The sequence below is a fragment of the Chiloscyllium plagiosum genome, chromosome 11, assembly GCF_004010195.1.
Source record: "Chiloscyllium plagiosum isolate BGI_BamShark_2017 chromosome 11, ASM401019v2, whole genome shotgun sequence".
Taxonomy (NCBI): domain Eukaryota; kingdom Metazoa; phylum Chordata; class Chondrichthyes; order Orectolobiformes; family Hemiscylliidae; genus Chiloscyllium; species Chiloscyllium plagiosum.
In genome coordinates this window covers 42,591,849-42,615,579 of record NC_057720.1, presented here as the reverse complement: position 1 = coordinate 42,615,579, position 23,731 = coordinate 42,591,849, and the positions used below count along the sequence as shown (strand labels likewise).

General features: G+C 38.2%; 1 protein-coding gene across 4 annotated transcripts in view; it reads right to left on the bottom strand.

Annotated features, from left to right (window-relative positions):
- eps15 (epidermal growth factor receptor pathway substrate 15) overlaps positions 1-23,731 on the bottom strand; it is a 169,926-nt gene that overhangs the window by 113,436 nt on the left and 32,759 nt on the right. For all 4 annotated transcript variants that reach the window (XM_043699211.1, XM_043699212.1, XM_043699213.1 and 1 more), the window contains exons 2-10: positions 22,434-22,475; positions 20,168-20,257; positions 18,434-18,481; positions 18,186-18,281; positions 17,759-17,824; positions 17,173-17,298; positions 11,888-11,947; positions 5,583-5,783; positions 3,441-3,595 (exon numbers count right to left, since the gene is read on the bottom strand). In XM_043699211.1, coding sequence (XP_043555146.1) covers positions 3,441-3,595; positions 5,583-5,783; positions 11,888-11,947; positions 17,173-17,298; positions 17,759-17,824; positions 18,186-18,281; positions 18,434-18,481; positions 20,168-20,257; positions 22,434-22,475 — 884 coding nt within the window. The remainder of the gene's footprint in view (positions 1-3,440; positions 3,596-5,582; positions 5,784-11,887; positions 11,948-17,172; positions 17,299-17,758; positions 17,825-18,185; positions 18,282-18,433; positions 18,482-20,167; positions 20,258-22,433; positions 22,476-23,731) is intronic.

Sequence of the window (23,731 nt, the reverse complement as noted above, 5' to 3'; positions counted from 1 at the left end):
ATACAATCCCAATAAGGTGATCATCCCTTTCTTATTTCTCAGTTCCACCCAAATAACTTCCCTGGATGCATTTCCAGGAATATCCTCCTTCAGTACAGCTGTAAAGCTATCCCTTATCAAAAATGCCACCCCCACTCCCCCTCCTCTCTTGCCTCCCTCTCTATCCTTCCTGTAGCATTTGTATCCTGGAACATGAAGCTGCCAGTCCTGCCCATCCCTGAGCCACGTTTCTGTAATTGCTATGACATCCCAGTCCCATGTTCCTAACCATGTCCTGAGTTCATCTGCCTTCCCTGTTAGGCCCTTGCATTGAAATAAATGCAGTTTAATTTATTAGTCCTACCTTGTCCCTGTCTGCCCTGACTGCTTGACTCGCTTCTGTTGTCAACTGTACCAGTCTCAGATTGATCTCTGTCCTCACTACCTTCCCTGGGTCTCACCCACCCCCTCACCCCCCACCTTACTAGTTTAAATCCTCCCGAGCAGCTCTAGCAAATCTCCCTGCCAGTATATTAGTCCCCTTCCAATTTAAGTGCAATCCGTCCTTCTTGTACAGATCACTTGTACACCAAAAGAAATTCCAATGATCCAATATCTAGAATGCACTGCTTTGGAAGGCAATAGAGGCAGGAAACTTCACAACCTTTATGTAGATGAGCACTTGAAATGTTATAACATTTGAGGCCATGGGTCATGTGCTAGACAGTGGGATTCATGTAGATAGATCGGTACTTGAATAGCCAAAGAGCTCCTTCTGGCTGTATGACACTCTACCAGTGACAAAAGAATATTCTTACCAGAAAATGAATTATGTTGCTGCCAAATTTCTGACTCTAAAATGGACACAAACCATATCCCATTAGACAGTGTATCACCTGCTGGCTCAGTGCTTCAGTACAAACCAGTATTTCTTGCAAACACTTTCTTTTTATTGTATCAAACTCACCCATTCTATATAATTTTACAACTCATACATGGATTGAAGAATACCATAATTTTCATTATTTCACTAAAGAATTTCCATTAAATGTAGGACTCTGCATCAAGAAGGAAAACTTTCCGATTGAATTCTTAGCTGCAAAGTTGAATTCTGAATTTTCTGCTATTGCTTACCACAGAGTTTGATTCCCTTGAAAAAAAACTGAAGGATTAGAGGGGTCAGGAGGAAAACTTTGGGTTGTGGAATTCCATGCCCAGTTTGGTTAAGGTGGAAATTCTCAACTCATTTTGAAGGAATTTGTATCTACAGCAGAAGAGCTGTAACCTGCAAAGCTATGGACCAAAAACTGCAAAGTGAGATTAGAATGGGTGCTATTTTATCCAGCTAGCACAGACAATATGGACTGAATGGCTTCTGTCTGAAAACTGTGTGAAACAGTGGAAGAAGTCACAGACTGATTAACAGACAACATTTATCAACAAAAATATAACATCGATGGCCAAAGCTATCTTTATATCAGCTGATGGGGCTGTTAGTTCTGTATGGAGGTAAGGTTTTGCTGGTATCTGCAACTATTCAATGAATGAAGACGACCATTCCCCAATGGATGCAAACATCCAAACGACTGCCAATCCAGAACATTTAGTCAGCCATTGATCAGAACTGTCTGGAACAGCCTGGAATCAAAAACTACACTTGCAGAGATATGAATACAAAGAAAGATGGGTGTAATTTTTGAAAGTCAATTATTTCAACCATGGAACATCACTACAAGGTTGTGTCCTAGGTCCAACCATTTTAGCTGCTTCATCAACGCCCTCCCTCCATTATAAAGATCAGAAGGAAGAATGCTCACTGATGACTACACAATGTTTAGCACCACTCACAACTCCTCAGATAACTGATGCAGTCCATGTCTAAATGCAGCAGGACTTCGACAATATTCAGGCTCGGATATAAGTGGCAAGTAACATATTGTGAGATATATATCCTTAAACAATGGTTTTGTAGTACTTTTTACTCTTATAAGATGAACTAAATTAAACATCCCTGCCAACTTATTACTGTTTCTTTACACCTTTCAATTTTTAGCAGCCGCATGCTGCAAACTGTGTTTAAACCTGTTTCTGTATCAAAGGCTACCCCTGAATAAGTGCTAATACTGTAACCTACTCAGAACAATGCCAGTCCCACCATCGTGTCTCTATAACTCATACACAACTATGGAAAATTATAATATTTATTACCTTAGTAACCACTTCTCTGGATCTGAATAGGCTACAGAATATCAAGTAGTTTCCTCTACAAGCATGTCCCCACAGAGTGTGGCTTCTTATCTCTTTGAAATTTCCTTATACACTAATTATTTCTATAACACTGTATTACCTATTTCTAACATATATTTAGGACTATCATCTTGTACTAATGTATGGATTTATACTTTTTAAATACATATTAAATAAGGCTTTTACCCCAACTTATTATCAAAACAGCACTTCTGCAAAACTGCATGAATGAATGTATAGGAAATGTCAAAAACCGGCAATAATAGATGAAATCTCATGACCCGGTTGCATGAGATCAGTTTATTATCCTCTATACCTTTATTTAGTAAAGTTTATTTTCTCACTTAGTTAGGTTGTATAGGTTCAGATTTTTACTAACATTACTAACTTTAAAGGCAAAAGCAGTAACATCTCTTAGTTATGCCAGCTCAGACCAGAGAGACATTCTAATCCCATCAAGAGTAACAGCCAGCATTTAGCACATGGTTAAACTACCTCCTGCTTCCCCAGGAGAAATATCACACAAAATTATATACAAAAGATGCAACTATGTGGTGCCATAGTGCTAAAATTTAATGTATGCAAAAACAGTGTATAAAGAGGCTACTGTATAATTGTACTTTGGATTCCATCACTGCCTCGAACTGTGCCACTGCAGATGGTCAATAAAGAGACTATTTTCACCATTTACCAATCTCAGTTGCTTTTGAACACAATCCCACACATGCATATCACATACTTACTAGGCAATGAAAATCTCCAACAACAGTTATAAATGCAAATTTATTGGTATGGTGGTCATCAGTTTAATGGAATGTAGTTGTGATGTGGGACCAGAAGGTGTGTCTCATGGAGAAGCTCAGGGAGAGCATGAGGGTACTATTCTCCTATCACAGCTAAGTCAGATTATGTTTTCACCTTATGTCCATGACAACAACAACATAATTCAAGAAACATCTTGACAACAGGGTCAGTAATCAGCAAAACTGAGATTATGAGTTGAAATCAGCAATCAGGAATGAGTGATTTTTTTTCAACCTCTTTAGTTTAAGGAGGCGGCTTAATCCTTCAGGCTAACGGCAGCACTGAAGAACAACTAAAGTACCTTCTTAAAAATGATTTGAATCTGTAGAAAATCATAAGAATATTTAGGGTTAGTTCTAATGGATGAAAGTGATTATTATTGTTTTTGTTAATACACACTGAACACTTACCAGATATGAGCCAGTGTTGTTGGGGTCAGACCTGTGGTAAGAAAGATATCTTTAACCTCTACCCCAGAGACAAATCCATCTTGATCTTTGTCAGTTTTCATGAAAATCTCATCATATTTTGCTTTGTCAGCTGGTGTTACAACCCATTTGACAGCCTGGAAAATACAGAAAACATTGCTTAGATTAACAATTGTACCATCATTTTCAAAGTTCAGAATGAGAAGAGCAGTTTTCTATAAAAGCTAAATACAGATAATGCCAGAAATCAAAAGTAAAAATGAAAATGCCAGATATACACAGGAAGTCCAGAAGCATCTATTTAAAAAAACACAAAATTGATGATGACCTTTCACTCAAGTAGGGAAAAAACAAGAGGGTACTATTCTCCTACATAGGATATCACAGCTGAGACAGATTATGTTTTCACCTCATGTTCGTGACAACAAGATAATTTAAGAAACATCTTGACAACAGAGTTGGTAATCATCCAAGATAAAATTATAAGTTTGTTTTTAAACCAAGAATCAAGGCAGGAAAAAGTGAAGGCATATCTACAGGCAGCTCCCAATTTATGGCTGTCTGAGTCATGAACACATGTACTTACAAATAGCTATTTTGTATTGTACTGTATTGTGTTCCAACTTGATGCAAATCAATCTATGAATATACTTGATAACAGAACCTGTTTGCAACTTGAGGGTTGGCTTTATAGCATGTGTAAACATATTAGATTCACTATGAATTATGAAGACGAAGTGATATATGATAAACATCATATCTGAGCGCAGATCATTCTAATTAAAATAATCACCTTTCCAGACAAAGATGACACATCATTCCACACATCACACCATTCCTGAAAATGGATCACCAGATTGCTAATTGTTTCAATTGAAGTATATACAGATGGAGGGCATTGATTGGATAGTTACTTCACAAGTGGCACATGAGTGGAGTCAGGAGATACATACCTGCAATAATTTACTCTGAATAAATCTATTCTTTGAATTCTTCCTTAATTAACTGGCTATCATGAAAATCAGAGTATTAAAAATATTTTCTTGATTAGTGTTTTATTCCAACCCTTTATTTTGTTCACAGAATGTGAGCATCGTTGGATTAGCCAGCATTTGTGCCAAGCCCTAGTTGACAGAGGGCAGATAAGTGGGAATTATATTGTTGTAGGTCTGGAGTCATATGTAAGTCAGTCCAGGTCAGTTCAGCCGTTACCTTCCCTAAAGGACATTTATGAACCAAACAGGTTTTTCCGACAATCAACAATGGTTATCATTAGATTCTTAATTCCAATTCCTACCAAATTGGGCGGCATGGTGGCACAGTGGTTAGCACTGCTGCCTCACAGCGCTGGAGACACGGGTTCAATTCCCACCTCCGCAACTGTCTGTGTGGAGTTTGCACATTCTCTCCGTGTCTGCGTGGGTTTCCTCCGGGTGGTCCGGCTTCCTCCCATAGTCCAAAAATGTGCAGGTTAGGTGAATTGGCCATGCTAAATTGCCCCTAGAGTTCGGTGAAGAGGTAAATGTAGAGGGGTGGGTTGCTCTTCAAAGGGTCGGTGTGGACTTGTTGGGCCGAAGGGCCTGTTTCCACACTGTAAGTAATCTAATCTAAAAAAAAATTGAAAATTCACCTTCTGCCATGGCAGGATTTGAACCCACATCCCAAGATGATTATTTGGGTCTCAAGATTAACTGTCTAGCAATAATACTACAAAGCCATTGCCTTCCCATAAATTGCAGGGGGTTTTCTCACTCACAGGGGGAGAAAAGGGAAATCATGTGACAACACTGTTTTAAATAAATGTAAAGGCTAACATGGATTACATTAACAAACTACCAGAAGCTTGACAGTGAATTAAAAGAGAAATTGTACTCTTTCTCATTTTGAAGTAGGATCAGTCATTAAACGTTAAAGTAGAACAGATACAAATTTTGGAAATTCTCTATATCAGCCCATTTAAAGCACAGTTTTAAATAAAAGATTAGGTCAAAAATATGCCCAGTTACAATTTTAACTTGATTTAACTTTGGTTTAGGAGTGATGTGTCAGTATCTCTGTATAGTTAATAGCAAATCAACAAAGAAAAATGGTGTTCAAGAGAAACACCATTATTATTTGCAGTACCTGGACTGGTAGTGTTTTAGAAGATAGAATTCCCACAGGGGGCAAGGACTGTCGACTTTCCTTCGCAGTAGGTGGAGATGGAATGAGTGGCACTGAAGATGGAACACTTGCTTTTTTCCTCTTTGAAGGTGGTACTAAGGCAGGCGGCAAGGAAAATGGCACAGGTTCTTTCTCAAGAGCACGGTAAACCAAGTACATTGCCTTATGAGAGAAAAATTATACTGAGTCTTGACATTAAAACAATTTTGTAACAGTTTATAAAAATATTAAATGAAGCTGAAACGAATGAAGAAACCTAGCTATGAACATAATCAGGACCACAGCCACATTTATGCAACATTGCCAAACTAGTGCATCAGGAGAAGGTACGGCTAAAAGAATTCTATAATGAAACCTGTGAACTATGACCCAAATTAATAACTTCTGAGAAATGGTTGCACTTCTATCAGGTGCCTAAAATATTCATTAGAAAACATGCATTTTACAGATTACACGGTGGCTAATATTGTACCACTTTTTAAGAAAGGTGGGAGAGAGAAAGCAGGAAATTATAGACCAGTTAGTCTGACCTCAGTGGTGGGAAAGATGCTGGAGTCTATTATAAAGGATGAAATTACGACACATCTGGATAGTAGTAACAGGATAGGTCAGAGTCAGCATGGATTTATGAAGGGGAAATCATGCTTGACTAATCTTCTGGAATTTTTTGAGGATGTAACTCTGAAGATGGACGAGGGAGATCCAGGAGATGTAGTGTACCTGGACTTTCAGAAAGCTTTTGATAAAGTCCCACACAAGAGGTTAGTGAGCAAAATTCGGGTGCATGGTATTGGGGGCAAAGTACTAACTTGGATTGAAAGTTGGTTGGCTGACAGGAAACAAAGAGTAGTGATAAAGGGCTCTATTTCAGAATGGCAGGCAGTGACCAGTGGGGTACCGCAGGGATCAGTGCTGGGACCACAGCTTTTTACAATATTAATGATATAGAAGATGGTATTAGTAATAACATTAGCAAATTTGCTGATGATACTAAGCTGGGTGGCAGGGTGAAATGTGAGGAGGATGTTAGGAGATTACAGGGTGACCTGGACAAGTTAGGTGAGTGGTCAGATGCATGGCAGATGCAGTTTAATGTGGATAAATGTATGGTTATCCACTTTAGTGGCAAGAAGAGGAAGGAAGATTACTACCTAAATGGAATCAATTTAGGTAAAGGGGCAGTACAAAGAGATCTGGGTGTTCTTATACATCAGTCAATGAAGGTAAACATGCAGGTACAGCAGGTAGTGAAGAAGGCTAATAGCATGCTGGCCTTCATAACAAGAGGGATTGAGTATAGAAGCAAAGAGGTTCTTCTGCAGATGTACAAGGCCCTGGTGAGACCACACCTGGAGTACTGTGTGCATTCTGGTCTCCAAATTTGAGGAAAGACATTCTGGCTATTGAGGGAGTGCAACGTAGGTTCACGAGGTCAATTCCTGGAATGGCAGAACTACCTTACGCTGAAAGACTGGAGCGACTGGGCTGGTATACCCTTGAGTTTAGAAGACTGAGAGGGGATCTGATTGAGACATATAAGATTATTAAAGGATGGACACTCTGGAGGCAGGAAACATGTTTCCGCTGATGGGTGAGTGCCGAACCAGAGGACACAGCTTAAAAATATGGGGTAGACCACTTAGGACAGAGATGAGGAGAAACTTCTTCACCCAGACAGTGGTGGGTGTGTGGAATGCTCTGCCCCAGAGGGCAGTGGAGGCCCAGTCTCTGGATTCATTTAAGAAAGAGTTGGATAGAGCTCTCAAGGATAGTGGAATCAAGGTTAAGGAGATAAGGCAGGAACAGGATACTGATTAAGGATGATCAGCCATGATCATATTGAATGGTGGTGCAGGCTCGAAGGGCAGAATGGCCTACTCCTGCACCTATTGTCTATTGTCTACAACATGACTATTAAATAATCATAGCCCACACTTACTTCATTGTAGGAAGGATATTTGTGACTACCATCATTGGTGATTTCTGTATTGTGAATCTTGCCTGCTCTCCCACACTTACGTAAGAGAAGAACTAGTATGAGATTTGGGTATTTGCATTAAACAACCAAAACGTTTCAAGGAACATTCCTCTCAATAAATTTCAAATTTCTATGTGTTCCCAACAGCAACTGCATGAGAGTTTGAGTTTCTTCTGCACATTCTTGCTGTCAGCATATTAATATAATAAAATCACAGTGCAGCTGTGATGTCCAATTGCTAGGATATACTTGGGAACATCAATAAAAAGATGGCAGTTTTTTCTATCACATATCTAGATACAGATGGCATATATTATTTTAAGATACATATATGATGCTCAGAAACAACAAAATAAATTATTTTAAAGATTACTTTTGAGATTTCGATGTGCTGCTAGGCCAATAGTTATTGCCCTTCCCTAGTTGCCTTTGAGAAGGTGCTGAGCTGCCTTCTTGGACCACTGCAAACCATTTGATGTACGTACACCCACAATGCTATCATAGAGGGAGTTCCAGGAATTTGTCACAGTAACACTGAAGGAAGAAAGTGGGGACTGCAGATGCTGGAGATCAGAGTTGAGTGTGTAGTGCTGGAAAAGCGCAGCAGGTCAGGAAGCATCCGAGCAGCAGAAGAAGCAACATTTCCCTGATGATGGGCTTATGCCCGAAACATTGATTCACCTGCTCCTCGGATGCTGCCTGACCTGCTGTGCTCTTCCAGCACCATGCTCTCAACAATAACACTGAAGCAATGACAATATATCTCCAGTGATAGCTGCACTACAATAATTAGATGGAAAATTACCTACAGGGCTTTAAATAACATCAAAGTGTAAGAAAACTATCTCAAGATCAGAGTTTCATAATTATTCCATACACTGTGCTCAGTGCACTGTGGCTCAGTGATTAGCACTGCTGCCTCACAGCACTAGGATCCCAGGTTCGATTCCAGCCTTTGGCGACTGTGTGGAGTTTGCACTTTCTCCCTGTGTCTGCGTGGATTTCCTCTGGGTGCTCTGGTTTCCTCCCACAGTCCAAAGATGTACAGGTCATGTGAATTGGCAATGATGGATACAACGCTCATGACATACTCAGTATAATGTTTTGAAGTTGAAGGCATGTACTGTGGGAGGAAACCAGAGCACCCAGAGGAAATCCACGCAGACACAGGGAGAAAGTGCAAACTCCAAACTTTCCCACCCAGCCCCAACCCCTCCCATTTATCTCTCAGCCTCCCGGCCCACAAGCCTCATTCCTGATGAAGAGCTTATGCCCAAAATGTCAATTCTCCTGCTCCTCAGATGCTGCCTGACATGCTGTGCTTTACTAGCATCACACTCTCGACTCCGTCTTCCAATCTCACCTGCTTTTAACCCTAATCAGACAGGAGTCTTTCATTTTTGTCCCTTCCAATCCTTGCTCCAAACCTATTCAAATTCTAACTTTTCCCAATTTTGATGAAAGCTCACAAACCTGAAACATTAATGCTGTTCCTCTCTCCAGAGATGTAGGCATAGCCTGCTTAGTAATTCCTCCATTATCAGTTTTCTTTCAGATTTCCAGCACTATTTCCCTTTTTTAATTTCAGGTTTTCAGCATCCGCAGTATTCTATTTCTTGATACTTCAGTCTTGTCTCCTTGGAACTACAGAAAATTCTTCTTCATCCAGAATTTGGACCCAAGAACAAAAGCAAAATACTGTGGATGCCGGAAATCTGAAAGAACAATAAAAGCTGGAGAAACTCAATGTCCTGCAGAATTGGTGGAGAAAAACAGCTTTACCATTTCAGGCTGAGTGAGTTGCAGTTGTAGAAAATAAATTGGTAGCATAAGAAGTAACACCAAATAGTTGACTAAAGCATATCATACAAGTGGATAATTAAAGCTATTTTTAGTTGTCAATTCAAAAGGCTGGAAGTCTCCAGATTCTACTTTTAAGTGTCGTTGTAGGAAAAGCAAAATAGGTACACAAGGCAGAGTAGTAGAAACTGCATCAAAGCTTCCAAGTAAATTTAAACAAATTTTCTCCAAATTCAGAATGCTATTTTCTTGCAACGTCACTAATTTCTCAAAAAACAAGAAGGGATTCTTGGAATTATGCCTCTTATATATAATCTAGCACAGGATTTATTAAGTAACTACTACACCGCACAAAAAAATACTGTGAATTCAACCTCAGAAAATAAGCAATGCCTTACTAATTACAACATTGTTGATTCAGTTTTAACTTCATAATAAATATTTCTTGATTTCAACTTCCACATAAACAAAGATATCATTTTGAAAATGCAGGAATGCATTTCAAATTTGGTTAGCTTCAACTGGCAGGGAAAAAAATGTAAGGGAATAGTTGGCACTGTTTAACTATCCAGGTAATGCAAGCTTAATTTATAACATGGGGAGCTCATAAAATAACCCATGGCCAAATATAAGTGCATAAATGTCCAAGTCAAAAATCTATGAAATTTTATGTGAAAAATCATATTCCCTTCTCCCTACAGATTCCAAATTTTATGTTGATTTTTACTTCCAAAACCTAGCCCCGGAAGTGCATGATATCTATTATGTCAGGATGGCACAGATAGCGAGCAGTGCACATGCTAATGTCACATCTGTAATTCACGTGTATGTATGGTTCCAATGTTCATTAAGAAATTAGACGTTCCCTCAAATTCAAGGGCAAGTTTTTTTCTTTAAACTTATCCGTTTCCTGAATAGAAAGGCATTTATTTTGAATGATGGTGGAGATTAATTATAATGAATCATGAATAGCATAAGATGAAAATGGGATCTTGGGCACATTAGAGGTGATGCCATAAATAGAAGCGTGGAAGCCATTGGCACAAGTGATGATTAACTGCATTAAGACAGCAGAAATGGAACTACATAGGGACAGTATTACGGAGGCAGATCAGAGGTGAGGTGACAGTAGAGAAGCACAATATGATCAAACAAGTCAAGAGTCAACTAAGGATAATACCTTATTCACACAGGCCCCTAATGAAGGCTACTACATTATCTTTGATTTCTAATAATTGCAAACTCCAGCGCAAAGCTAACAGAAAAACCTATAAGTATGCTCGGTCACCACTGATCATGAAATTGGTCAATGTGGTTTCAGTTAATACCACTGAACTAATTAAGTTTTATGGTCATAATTTCTGAAACCTAAACACCAAAGATATGCTTCTGCATTTAATACAACTTAATATGTACATGTTTTTAAATTTAATTCTAAACCCAGCATGAAATTATCCTCTCCTGTAACATTCATGAACTAACACCTAGTAGCAGTGCATTTAAATCATGTGGTTCACTCAAAAGGTTTGCCATTTTCTATTTCACAATAAACTAGTACTTTAAAGAACTTTAAAGCACAAAAGAAGCAGATCATAAATTCTAGCCATTAAACACAAATGCTGGAATAAAATTCAAATAAATAACACATCTCAGGAACAGGAATCAATATTCAGTGGGAGCCACTCTCCCTGGTTGATATTAGAATGCCCAACTTCCCACATGATTTTATGCTCAAAAAATGCAGCAGATAGCTGAGACATAAACACCACAAAGGCCTAGGTTCAATTCCACTTTTACTTCTTTGGCTGCTATATAGTCACTGAATTATAGTCACAGAATACCCACAGTGTGAAAGCAGGCTATTCGGCCTATCAAGTCCACACCAAACTTCTGGACAGCATCCCACCCTTTCCCCATAATCCTGAATTTCCCATGGCCAACCCAGGTCGGTTGCACATCTCTGGACACTATGCACAATTTAGCATGGCTAATCCACCTAACCTGCACATCTTTCGACTGTACAAGAAAACCGGAGAACCTGGAGGAAACCCATGCAGACACAGGGAGAATGTGCAAACTCCACATGGTCAACCAAGGCTGGAATTGAGTCTGGGTCCTTGGCATTGCAAGACAGCAGTACTAACCACTGAGCCCCCATGCTCTCAGCTGAGATGGGGTTACGGGTGTAGGTTTGGTCATACAATCCCAGATCATTCAAGTTTCTATTCCCTTGTCTCGATCTCTGTGCTGTGGAAGTGTAGACACAGTTGGCTTTAATACTTCTTGTAGTCAAATACCTTTGATTTAACTCCATTTGAAGACAGCCCAAAGAATATTGACTAATTCAGTTCAGCTATCAAAGGGTATTCTAAAGCTCAATACTGCCCTGTCACACAAATCATATTGTGAATGCATTTCTATGAAATTAAAATCATCAGGTAGCCTGCGGTCCCAAAATAGATAACTGTGTAATATATCTGTAACTTACAACAGCAAATTCATCCCGATCTAATAATCCATCATGATCAGTATCACTGAGGTCCCAGACCTAAAAGATAATGAGAAAAAAAGAAAGGTAATAATTAGACTCATTCAATTCTAAACATGCTTTCTAAATCAAAACATTCAGGGTCAGAATTTTCTTATAGCAATGAACACATCGTGTTACAGAATCATACAATACAAAAAGAAACCCTCGGTCCGCCAGTCCATTCCAAACATATTCCCAACTAAACTAGTCCCACCTGCCTGCTCCTGGCCCATATCCCTCCAAACCTTTCCTATTCATGTATCTATCCAAATGTTTTTTAAACGTTGTAATTGCACCCATATCCACTACGTCCTCATAAATTTCATTCCACATGCAAACCATCCTCTGTAAAAAGATTTGCCTCATGTCTTTTTCAAATCTCTCTCCACCCATCTTAAAAATATGCCCCCTAGTCTTGAAATTCCCCATATCAGAAAAAAGACAACCATTATCAACTCTATCTGTCTCATTATTTTATAAACTTCCATCAGGTCTTCTCTCAATCTTCTACACTCCAGTGAAAAATGTCTCAGCCTGTCCAGCCTTTCTTTATAACTCAAACCTTCCATACCCCACAACATCCTGGTAAATCTCTTCTGAACCCTCTCCAGCTTGATAATATCCTTCCTACAACTGTGACCAGAACTGGACACAGTATTCCAAAAGAGGCTTCACTAATATCCTGTACAACCTCAACATAACGTCCCAAATCCTATACTCAAAGGACTGAGCAATGAAGGCAAGCATGCCAAACACCTTTTTAACCATCCTATCTCTATGTGAAACAAACCTCAAAGAATTATGGACCTGTACCCAAGGCCCTACCATTAAGCCCTACCCTTGTTTATTATACCAAAATGTAATACTGCATATTTATTCAGATTAAACTAACTCCACCTGCCATTTTTCAAACCTGTAACCAAGGCCCTACCATTAAGCCCTACCCTTGTTTATTATACCAAAATGTAATACTGCATATTTATTCAGATTAAACTAACTCCACCTGCCATTTTTCAGCCCATCGACCCATTTGATCAAGATCCCTTTGTAATTTTAAATAACATTCTTGCCGTGTCAGCAATATTTTCAAACTGCTTTGGCAAAAGGTAATTTAAGAGAACGCAGAAATGAATTAGGAAGCCAAAATATATGGATAACACCACCTTAAGACTGTACTGGAACTACTGTTAAACATCATGACACAGATATTTTACATTATCTAATCAGAGATGTTATTACACATGTCTTGAGCAGAGGGGACTTAAACCTAGATCCCCTGGCTCAAAGTTAGGGACACTACCACTGTCACAAAACAACTCTGCGGACTTTTCAAATGCCATCAGTAGCATTTTGTCCATTAATCTAATTGAAGACATATTCCTTTCTGTGCATGACACTTCAATCAACTTGGTTATTAAAGGATATATTAGTATAGTATTAACTTACTCAAATAATAACATCAGCAACCTTCATCCGAAAGAGGATTTTTGTTTTAGAAAAGCAAGATTGTAGCTGTATAATGTTAGATGTATGATTTACATACATTTCAATATAATTTACTTTGGATCTTTGAACATTGAGCTAGTGACATATGGGTTTTCTGTGTCTGAAGGCACTTTATGATTAACTTGCAGCCAGTGTTTTCTTTTAAAACACACAATTAGAGTCACAATTCCTGAAGAATAACATGGTTTTGTTTACACTGGGAGAGTATACGAGCAAATGAAGCAAACAATGTAGTGCATTAGGTTTTCAGATATAAGATTCTAGATTTTTGTTTACTTATAAGAAACACCCATATCTTGAGGGAAAAAAAGTTTCAGTTTGAGGAAGTTTAGTTGTCGAAAAGTGTGGTACTGGAAAAGCACAGCAGGTCAGGCAGCATCTGAAGAGCAGGAGAGTGGACCTTTTAGGCATAAGCCATTCATCAGACATTCCTGATAAATGACTTATGCCCGAAACGTCGACTCTCCTGTTCTCAAATGCTGCCTGATCTCTCATGATTTTCCAACGCCACACTTTTCAACTCATCTCCAGCATCTGCAGTCCTCACTTTCTCCTAGGCAGTTTATATGCAATTTTACATTCAAACTTGGGTAATTAGAATGCTATCCCATAGTATAAATCCTGGGCAAACATGATAAGCAACTGTCAAGCTCTGCAATAAAGCAGATCAAAGGATTATTTGTAAACAACACAGAATCTGAACCAGTAAATAGCACTAAAATGATTAATTCGGTATTAAATCAGATACCAAAAGGAAAATAACAAGAAAGTAAGAAAGTGGGATTTAGTAAGAGAGAAAAGAAAACAAAGAAAAATGAAGTACACTGTTTCTTTTTTTAACAGCTCAAACAATAATTAAAACCCAAAGAGATTAGACTCCACGCTCATAAAAGTTCCTATCTCTACTTGTTAATGTCCAAGTGGTGATCTGCCTTCTTGAACCACTGCAGTTCATCTTGCGCCATGAGGGAGGGAGTTCCAGAATTCTGACCCAGCAACACCGATGGAATGGAGATATATTTGCATTCAGGATGACGAGCAGCTTTCAGGGGAACTTATGGTACACTTTGAAAGTGCTGCCTAAGGAGCCTTGGTGAATTTCTGTAGTGTACCTTGAAGATGATACAACATGCAGGATATAGACTGCAGCGGTTCAAGAAAGCAGCTCATCACCACCTTCTCAAGGGCAACCAGGAACTGATAATAAATTCCAGCCAGCCAACAATGCGCACAACCCACGAATGAATTTTTTTAAATGAATGTTATTGAGCATCAGTTTTGGGTGCACTGAATATTTATAGATATGATGCCAATCAAGAACCTGATTTTCCTGGATGGTATCATGCTTCATGAGCACTGCTGGAGCTGCATTCATCTAGACAAGTGAGGAGAACTACATCACACTCCTGACTTGTGCCTTGAGGATGGAGGACAGACTTTCAGGAGTCAGTAGGCACATTAGCCAATGCAGGATTCCTAGCATTTGACCTGCTCTTATACCCACTATATTAACATTTCTCATCTAATTTAGTTTCTGGTCAATGGATATCCCCAGGGTGTGGATAGTGAGAAATTCAGCAAAGATAATGCGATTCAATGTCAAGAGTCAATGGGTAGATTCTCCCTTGTTTGAGATCATCAATGCCTGGTACGTGCATGGTTCAAATGTTACTTGACACTTTTTAAATGCAATACTGGATTTTGTCCAGAACTTAATGCATTTGGACATGGACTGCTTCAGTTTCTGAAGACCTGAAAATTATGTGATCGTCAGCAAACACCTCTAATTCTCATCTTAGGATGACAGAAAGTTATTAATGAAGCCTGTTTGGCTAACGATACTTCCCTGAGGAACTCATGCAGAAATGTCTTGGAGAAGAGATGAAAGACTCAGTGAGAATGTGCGAGATTAAATACGAGAGGGCAAATGAAGGGTGAAATAAACTAAATAAAATAATAGCCTTTGAACTACAGATAATAGGAAGACTGTAGGATTTTAAATAGAAAAAAAAGCATCAACGTGTAAAAAGGCTGAGAGGGACTGCATACATATACAATCACAAAAGCACTAAGATCTATTTCCCACCATTAAGAAACTGCTGAGGCCAGTCTTCAACTAATAAATGAATTTTCTAATTACGTAAAGAAGGAGAGTCTGCGCCCCTGAAATAGAGGGTACCTGAACGTCAGAATACCACAAGACACATAGGATTCCCAAAGATTACATGGGGCCTGCAAGTAGCTGCACAGTTCCCTGGAAAAACGGTTAGTACAAGTTAACAGATCTTCAGTGGAAGCCCAGGATACATGACTGGGTTAGTTCTTTGCTTAAAAATACTCAAATCAGGGGTTGGGCTTACACATTCTGATTCTAATGATGTGGAGGAGCCAGTGTTGGACTGGGTGGACAAAGTTAAAAATCACACAATACCAGGTTATAGTCCAACAGGTTTATTTGGAAGCACTAGCTTTCAGAGCGCTGCTCCTTCTTCAGGTGGTTGTGAAGCAGGACCATAAGACACAGAACTTATAGCAAAAGATTAGAGTGTCATGCAAGTAAACTGATATATTTAACTAACCTAGATTGTTGTTAAGTCTAGGTCTAGGTTTGTTAAATATATCAGTATACTTGCAAACCTAGACCTAGACTTAACAACAATCTAGGTTAGTTAAATATATCAGTTTACTTGCATGACACTGTAATCTTTTGGTATAAATTCTGTGACTTATGGTCCTGCTTCACAACCACCTGATAAAGGAGCAGCACTCCAAAAGCTAGTGCTTCCAAATAAACCTGCTGGACTATAATCTGGCATTCTGATTATATGTCAATAGACAATAGACAATAGGCTATGACAGCTAATCAGAAAGTCAGGCATTTAAACTACAATGTAATACCAGTAGGAAAATATGTTACTGTATATACTCAAGTAATAGTCAATCTCATGTAAAAGTCAACCCCCTATTTTTGGCCAAATAACCAGGAATTTTCCATTAATCTTGTGTAAAAGTCAACCCTAGTTCTTCACAGATAACAGATCAACGTTTATGAGTCAGTGTGCTGGCTGTCACTTTTTGCTCTAGCTTTCCAGTCTGCCGGTTGCTCCGCTCCACTCTCAGTAAGCTGGCTGTTGTGTTCCACTTCGGATTTTCAGATTTATCATAATTTGTTCTTTTATATTCATTTAGAGATCATTTGGGCTTCTGCTAATGACACAGTATGAATTTTGATGGGCATGAATTTCAGCCCCTCGAAAGTAGTATCCATGTAATAGTTGACCCCATAAATTTAACCTTAAAAAGTAGTCATAAAAATTTGACTATTATTCAAGTACATACAGAAACTTTTAATGCCTATAGGGAGCACACAGATTCATACAGTCATACAGCACAAAAACAGACCTTTCAGTCCAACTCGTCCATACTGACCAAGTTTCCAAACTTATGTTTAGCTTTGAATAAGTTTATCCCCAACATTCATTAGCAATTAAAACACAGAACCACAGAATCCCTACTATGTGGAAAAAGGCCATTCAGCCCACTGAGTCCAGATCATCCTTCAAAAGAGCAGCAGAGTGGGACTAACTGACTAACTAATCACTCTTAAAAGAAGTAATATCAATTTGTTGGACTTTGTTTGTTGGTCTCCTTCTGTGTTTACTGTTCTACAGAAACAGTACACAAACTTAATTCTGCTAAGACTATTCTACGGCATATAAACATAAAATTGTTCTTACCCTTCCTAGGACATCCACAGGTAGCTTAGAGTTCAGAAGCACAGGTTTCACTTTATCACCAGATAGGAAACCATTCACAGGATTAAGACTGTCAAAAATTATATCATACTTCGCCTTTTCTTCCAACTGCAATTCACATATTAACATAGATGTAAGTTCTTGACTATAAATAGGAACTCCTAGTCTTGAAGATGTTAATTTACATTCATATTTTTAACCAAAATAGTATTATGATTAAAGTTATTTAAAAGAAAACAACTTGATTTAGAAATTTGGTATTTCAATTCCTGTACATATATGTAACGCATTGAATTGTTTACATACAAAACTCTAATGGTTGGAAATGTTCAATTTTATTGACTGCTTTGTAATTTTCTTGGTATAATAAATGAAACATTGATGAATTTAAAAAGAACTAAATAGTTAAATCCTCAATTAAGTCATACACACTCATTGCATGCAGCATTTATGTTAGGAAACACCACTTAATAAAATTTGTCAAGCCAAATCTCATTTTCTGTGACAGAATTTTAAATGATAGTCAAAAACCTCAAACGGTTAAAACTGAATATTTAAAATGCTGTACCTTCACAGCCCAGGGAATATCAATAGGTGTTGAACCACCAGCCAGCAATGGACTGTTTCTATCACTCTAAAACAAAAATGACAGATCCATTTATAAAAATTGCAGTAATCTCAGTAGAACACAAAGTGGGGGGTACAGCAGAGATGAGAGAGAGAGATAGAGAAAGAGAGAGAGAAGAGAGAGAGTGAGAGAGAGATTGGCCTAGAGTACAAAAGAAAAAGGTGGGCAACAAGAACAATAGCAAGACAAAGAAGAACATTTTTATTCCATTAGTCACAGATATCAAAATATACTTGATGCATTAACTATTATCTTTTGAATGAAATGAAAATGTGTAAATTTCAAACTAAATTCTTGAACTGAAACCAAAAAGTCAAATGACTGCTACCATTTCAGGTTACAAAGAATAGGAAATGAATTTACTTACAAATTTTGGTGCTGGCGCAGCAAGTTGTAAACTGTTCAGCGAGACCTCAAGCCCATTTTGTGCACAGGCTACAAGTCTTAAAGCAACAAAAAATTCCTTAAGGAAATAAAAGCAGTAATTAGGTAAATAGTTTTATCATATAAGCAAACCAGATATGTTGTAATAATTCAAAAGATAACAGCTATCATATAATATTGCGCAAATCTAGCAAAAGTGGCATTTCTGAATTAAACAAGTATAAAAGTCACCTGTTTGTTTAAAAATCCCTTTGCATCTGCATCAGCTAAATCCCATATCTGCAAAAAATTGAATTTGGTAAACTTAAAACATTGCACATCTTGCTAAAATCTTCAAAATGTTACTATGGTCTACTGATTAGTATTCACAAAATACAACAACCACGATACCAGGGCTTAATAAGTCACCACATACATTGGGTGGTGGGAGTGTTTTGGGACCGGGGTAGGGAAGAAAGAGAAGGGAGGAAGGGGAGGAGGTGGGGGGAAAGATTTGCCACCAAACACTCCCAAAATGGCTAGGGAAAATCAACCACTGGGATAACTAACAGGACAAAGTCACCTCTACACACAGAAATAAAACAACACATGATAAAGTCGTGCCAGCAATAACAGGTTAGTATCATACAATCCCTACAGTGTGGAAACAGGCCATTCAGCCAACAGGCCAACAAGTCCACACTGACCATCTGAAGAATAACTTACCCAGACCCATTCCCTCTAACCTACAATCACCCCTGATTAATGTACCTAACCCACACATGACTGAACATTATGGGCAATTTAGCACAGCCAATCCACCTGACCTGCACATCTTTGGACTGTGGAAGGAAACCTGAGCACCCGGAGGAAACCCACGCAGACACTGGGAGAATGTGCAAACTCCACTGACAGTCTTCCGAGGCTGGAATCGAACCCAGGCCCCTGGTACTGTGAAGCAGCAATACTAACCACTGAGCCACTATGCTGTCCTAGCCCTCTAGTAGGAGAGTGCTAGTCTCCAGCCTGAGATTGGAGACAAAGTGAACAATTGGAGAAGTAAGTGGTGGCATGAAGGAGCTGGGTTTATGGTGGGAAGAAGGTGGCTATAAGAAGGGTGGTCTTGAAAACAAGAGTACAAAGTGAGTGAGGACAGACAAATGGTAGAAAAGGATGGGGTGGGGAGTGGAAGGAGGATGCAAGGCAGAGGAGGAACTGGAGAGGGATGCTGCATTAGTCTGAGAGAAAGAAGCTACAGAGTGGGAGAGAAGGAGGCACTGCCTTTGACTTTAGCATTTTCATCAGTAATCGTATAAAACTATAATCAGAATAAAGAAGTAAAAGGGTTGGATATGTTCAAGTTGGTCAAGTCATATATAGTAGAGGATTATAAAGGACAATTATGGTACAAAGGCAATTTAAGGAAGTATTCAAGTTTCAGAAAATATCAACGCAGTACACCCAAGAGAAAGGCAAACCCAGACTGATATTATTGTGAAATGTGAAGCATCAAAATGTAAACTGGAGAAAGAACAAACATGGGAAATTTTGGAAACAGAACTCTGATAATCCTGATGAAGGGCTTTTGCCCAAAACGTCGATTTTACTGCTCCTCGGATGCTGCCTGAACTGCTGTGCTCTTCCAGCACCACTAACCTAGAATCTGATAATTCAGTCAGGGCAACCGAAACAGTAATGAGAACAGATAATTTCACAGATTCCTCAAAAGAAGCTTTACAAGATTGACTGAAATATAGTGGGTAGGAGAAAATCAAATAAGAACTAAATATGGCAGTGAGAAATGGGTAACAATAGAAAAATGTGAAGAGTAAAATGGAAAAGATTTTTAAAAGGATGTTACAGTAAAATATTTACTAAAATGAAGAATTTACTAGTTTCAGTCATATATGATATAAAGAAAATGAAATATCAATTATTTCAATTCATCACAGGAACCAGAAACAAAAACAAAAAATAAAGCAGTACCTTTCCAAGCACGAGATCAGAGAGCCCAGACCTTTTTAAAAATGAGGCAGCTTCTGCTGCTCCAACTCTCCCACCATTCACTGTATCAATCTGTAAACGTGAAAGACAGAAAAACTGAAAATCCTAAGCATGGAAATGATCTGTATTCCATAAGCATGTTTAAAAGATCATTTTTTCTTGGGAATATCGATGAATTAACCGCCTTATGATTCTCAATATGGAAAATGCCTGAACTTAGAAAAAGCACCAAAAGTGAGACAAAAGCCCTAATCTCCAAGTCAATAAACTAAAGGAAAAGAAGCACTGAAAGATAATATTCTTAAACACCAGTCATACCCAGCCACTCTCATTTACTTGTCAGTAGAGTCACAATGATAGCCAAGACCTTAGTGCAAGTCACCAGTTGACTCTTTCAAGTATGGTACTGGGAGGGAGAAAATAAAAATTGCTGTGGAACAGAATAGAAAAGGTCTTTTGATCATAACAAAATACATACGGGCTAAGTTAGCTACAAATATTAACAAAGGAAAATATGCCACCATTGGTAGCCCAACAGTTTGTTAAGAGGCAACACCATTCTTTGCCAGGTGTTCTAAAATAAATGCCAACTAAAACATACTGCTCAACTTAACTTAAAAGGAAAAATTTAAGATAATAAACACAAATGAAGAATTTAAGATTAGGCAAACAGCCCTGCACACAAATAAATCTTAACTTCTTTTTCCATAAGGCCTCCTTTATCCAGGAGATCTATAAAGATTTATGTTGAAGTTCTTCTCTGTGCAATTTTACATTAACAGTGGGAACCGCTAATTAATCTCCAAACTGAAGGAAATTCAAATGAGATTTTAAAACACAAAATTAAGGTTAAATGTAAAGCAGCAACTAGTAATAGGGACAAAAAGTTTTAAGAAGTGTTGATTAGTATACAATGGTTACCATAAAATAAAGGCAAATAGCTTCAAATTATGGCTTCATCAAAAATAATCTAAGCATTTTTCTCATCAAAAAGAATTGAAATTACTTTATACTATGTCTGGTACTCAGAAACACTATTCTAAATAGTGATTACCTCAGAACGGACCAAGAACTTAACCTAGCTCTTATCTGCCTGTATGACTCAGCAATCATGCCAAACTGGGTGAATCTGTTGGATCTGCAATCAGCCAAAAAAACCAAAAAGATATGAAGTCGCTATTCATATACAGAATATTCACAAGTACGCAGTCCAATGTACCATCCAAGAGGCTAACTTAGAATGAAAATTAAGGAAAGTAATTTAAATTTGACAGCAATTACAAAAATAAATTTTTCTTATAAATTTACAAAAGTTCACTGGATGATTTCTAGTATGGTCTATCTGCTCGCCAAGAGGAACAATGATCATCAAAGAACAACACTTGATCCAACTTAAAATTAAGAACCTGGTCCTCAGTGTGACAAATAGTTCCCAGAGGTGAATTTGTTGCCAAAATGATAATGTTGCTTTAACTCAGTGAGGTGGATCATTCATCACAATGAAGAGTAGAGGTTTCTCCATGGATTCGATAAAAGGATCACCTGATATATGAATTAGCTGATCACATATAGGTAGAAGTGCTATATTGATAAATAGGTCAGAAGGGAGCCATGTGATTGACGACATTTGTGTCAACCCTCTCCTTGAGTAGGCCTAAACTAATCTCAATGTCCAGTGATAGTGTTCCCAGTTTCTTCTGTCTCTTTTCATAATTTACTCCCAATCACGAGCATCACTGATGCTGTGTAATAAAACTGACTTCAATAGTCTTTATGCACAAGAGATGGTGAAAAGTAGCTCGATTCTCCATGAATGATTGTTACCTACTGACCCCCGCTAACACATGCATGTGTGTGGACATGTGGCAAGGACAAGGTCACACTTGGCTAGTGTTTAGTTGCCTCATGTTGTTATTTGGGCAAGGTATCAAAAGCTACAACTACTGTGAAAATATACCACTACTTGAACCTGTGCCTTCAAGGAGAAAAGGTAAACATCAAAAAGTCAGAAGTAAACAATTTAAGGAGAATGTGTTTTATAAGCAAACAGTGTTGTAATAAGTTTGAAACTCAATTCTAAAATCACCGTTTAATTGACCTTCAGGGTAAAAAGGATTTTTGTTTTAAATATTAATCGTAATAATTGTAACATAATTTGTTAGAGTGGTCATTGCAGTTAAACATATTCAAATATTTACATGGGGCAGCGTCACACGGATTTAATAGTAAGCAAGTAAAGTGAAGTTACCTGACGATAATACTTTTCATATAAAGGATTTCCACTTGAAAGCTGCATAAGAATAAAAAGCAATACGTTTACTGATGGTATTACAAAAGATAAAAAGTGTAATATGCAATGTTTTCAAAAATATTGGATCTGGTTCTGAATGAATTGATATAGTCATTTTTTTTATTTCTGTTTGTTCATGGATGTGACCTTTGCTGGCAAGGCCACTATTTATTGCCCATCCTGAGGTGGTGGTGGTGAGCAGCCTTCTTCAGCCATCACATTCCTGATGCACAGGACTCAAATACAGTGCTGTTAGTAAAGGAGTTCCTGGATTTGCCTCAAAGACAGTGAAGGAATGACAACCCAGTTTCAAGTAAGGATAGGGTGTAGCTTGGAGCTGAATTTTCAGGTGAAGATGTTCCCAAGTACCTGCTGCCCTTGTCCTTCCAGGTGCAAGAGATCACGGGTTTGAAAGGTGCTGTCAAAGCAGGCTTGGTACCTTACTCAAGTGAATCTTGTAGATGATATGGATTGCTGCTAATATATATCATCAGCAGTGAAGGATTGAACACTGAATATGTTGAAAGTGGAGGAGTGGTACAAATCAAAGCAGATGCTTTGTTCTAGATGGTGTTGAGATTCTCCTTTCCCTCAAGTACATGAGTGAATCCATTAATGCTTTTGACAATTGTCAATAGTTACATGGTTACCAAGCATCTAGTTTATAACTTTAGATATTATTAAAATAAAATGTTGCTATTTGCCATGGTGAGATTCAAAGCCATGTCCCCAGAACATTATCTAGGGTGCTGCATGACTAATCATTATTAGCACTTCACCCCCACCTTCCCCAAAAGATTACTACTAAATGTTAACATTCTTGGATGTTGAAAAGTTTGATCTTCCATTATTATTGGAGAATAGGGGAACCGTTGAACTTACCAAGAATCACAATACATTTAAGAACAATTTAAAACCAAAAGACAAAAGAAAAATCAACAATTTACCCTTACTTTTAAATCTCTACTTCCATGTCCTTCAAAAATTGGAAATAGCAACACATGCTGAATGTGTGTCGTCTGGCCAGGTTCCGTATCAACTCATATCTATGGTGAACTATGGACACGTGCAGACATTTTAAGCAGAAGTCCCTGAATTTCTGATGCACAAATACCAGAGGCAACATATGACAGCCTCATCATTACAATCAAGATAGCTTACATCAGCACAGACCAGGAATCGTACACTCTAGCAGAAACTGTTCTAAAATTCACAAGAGCTGCAACATCATGTGCCAATTGGCAGAAGTCACTTAA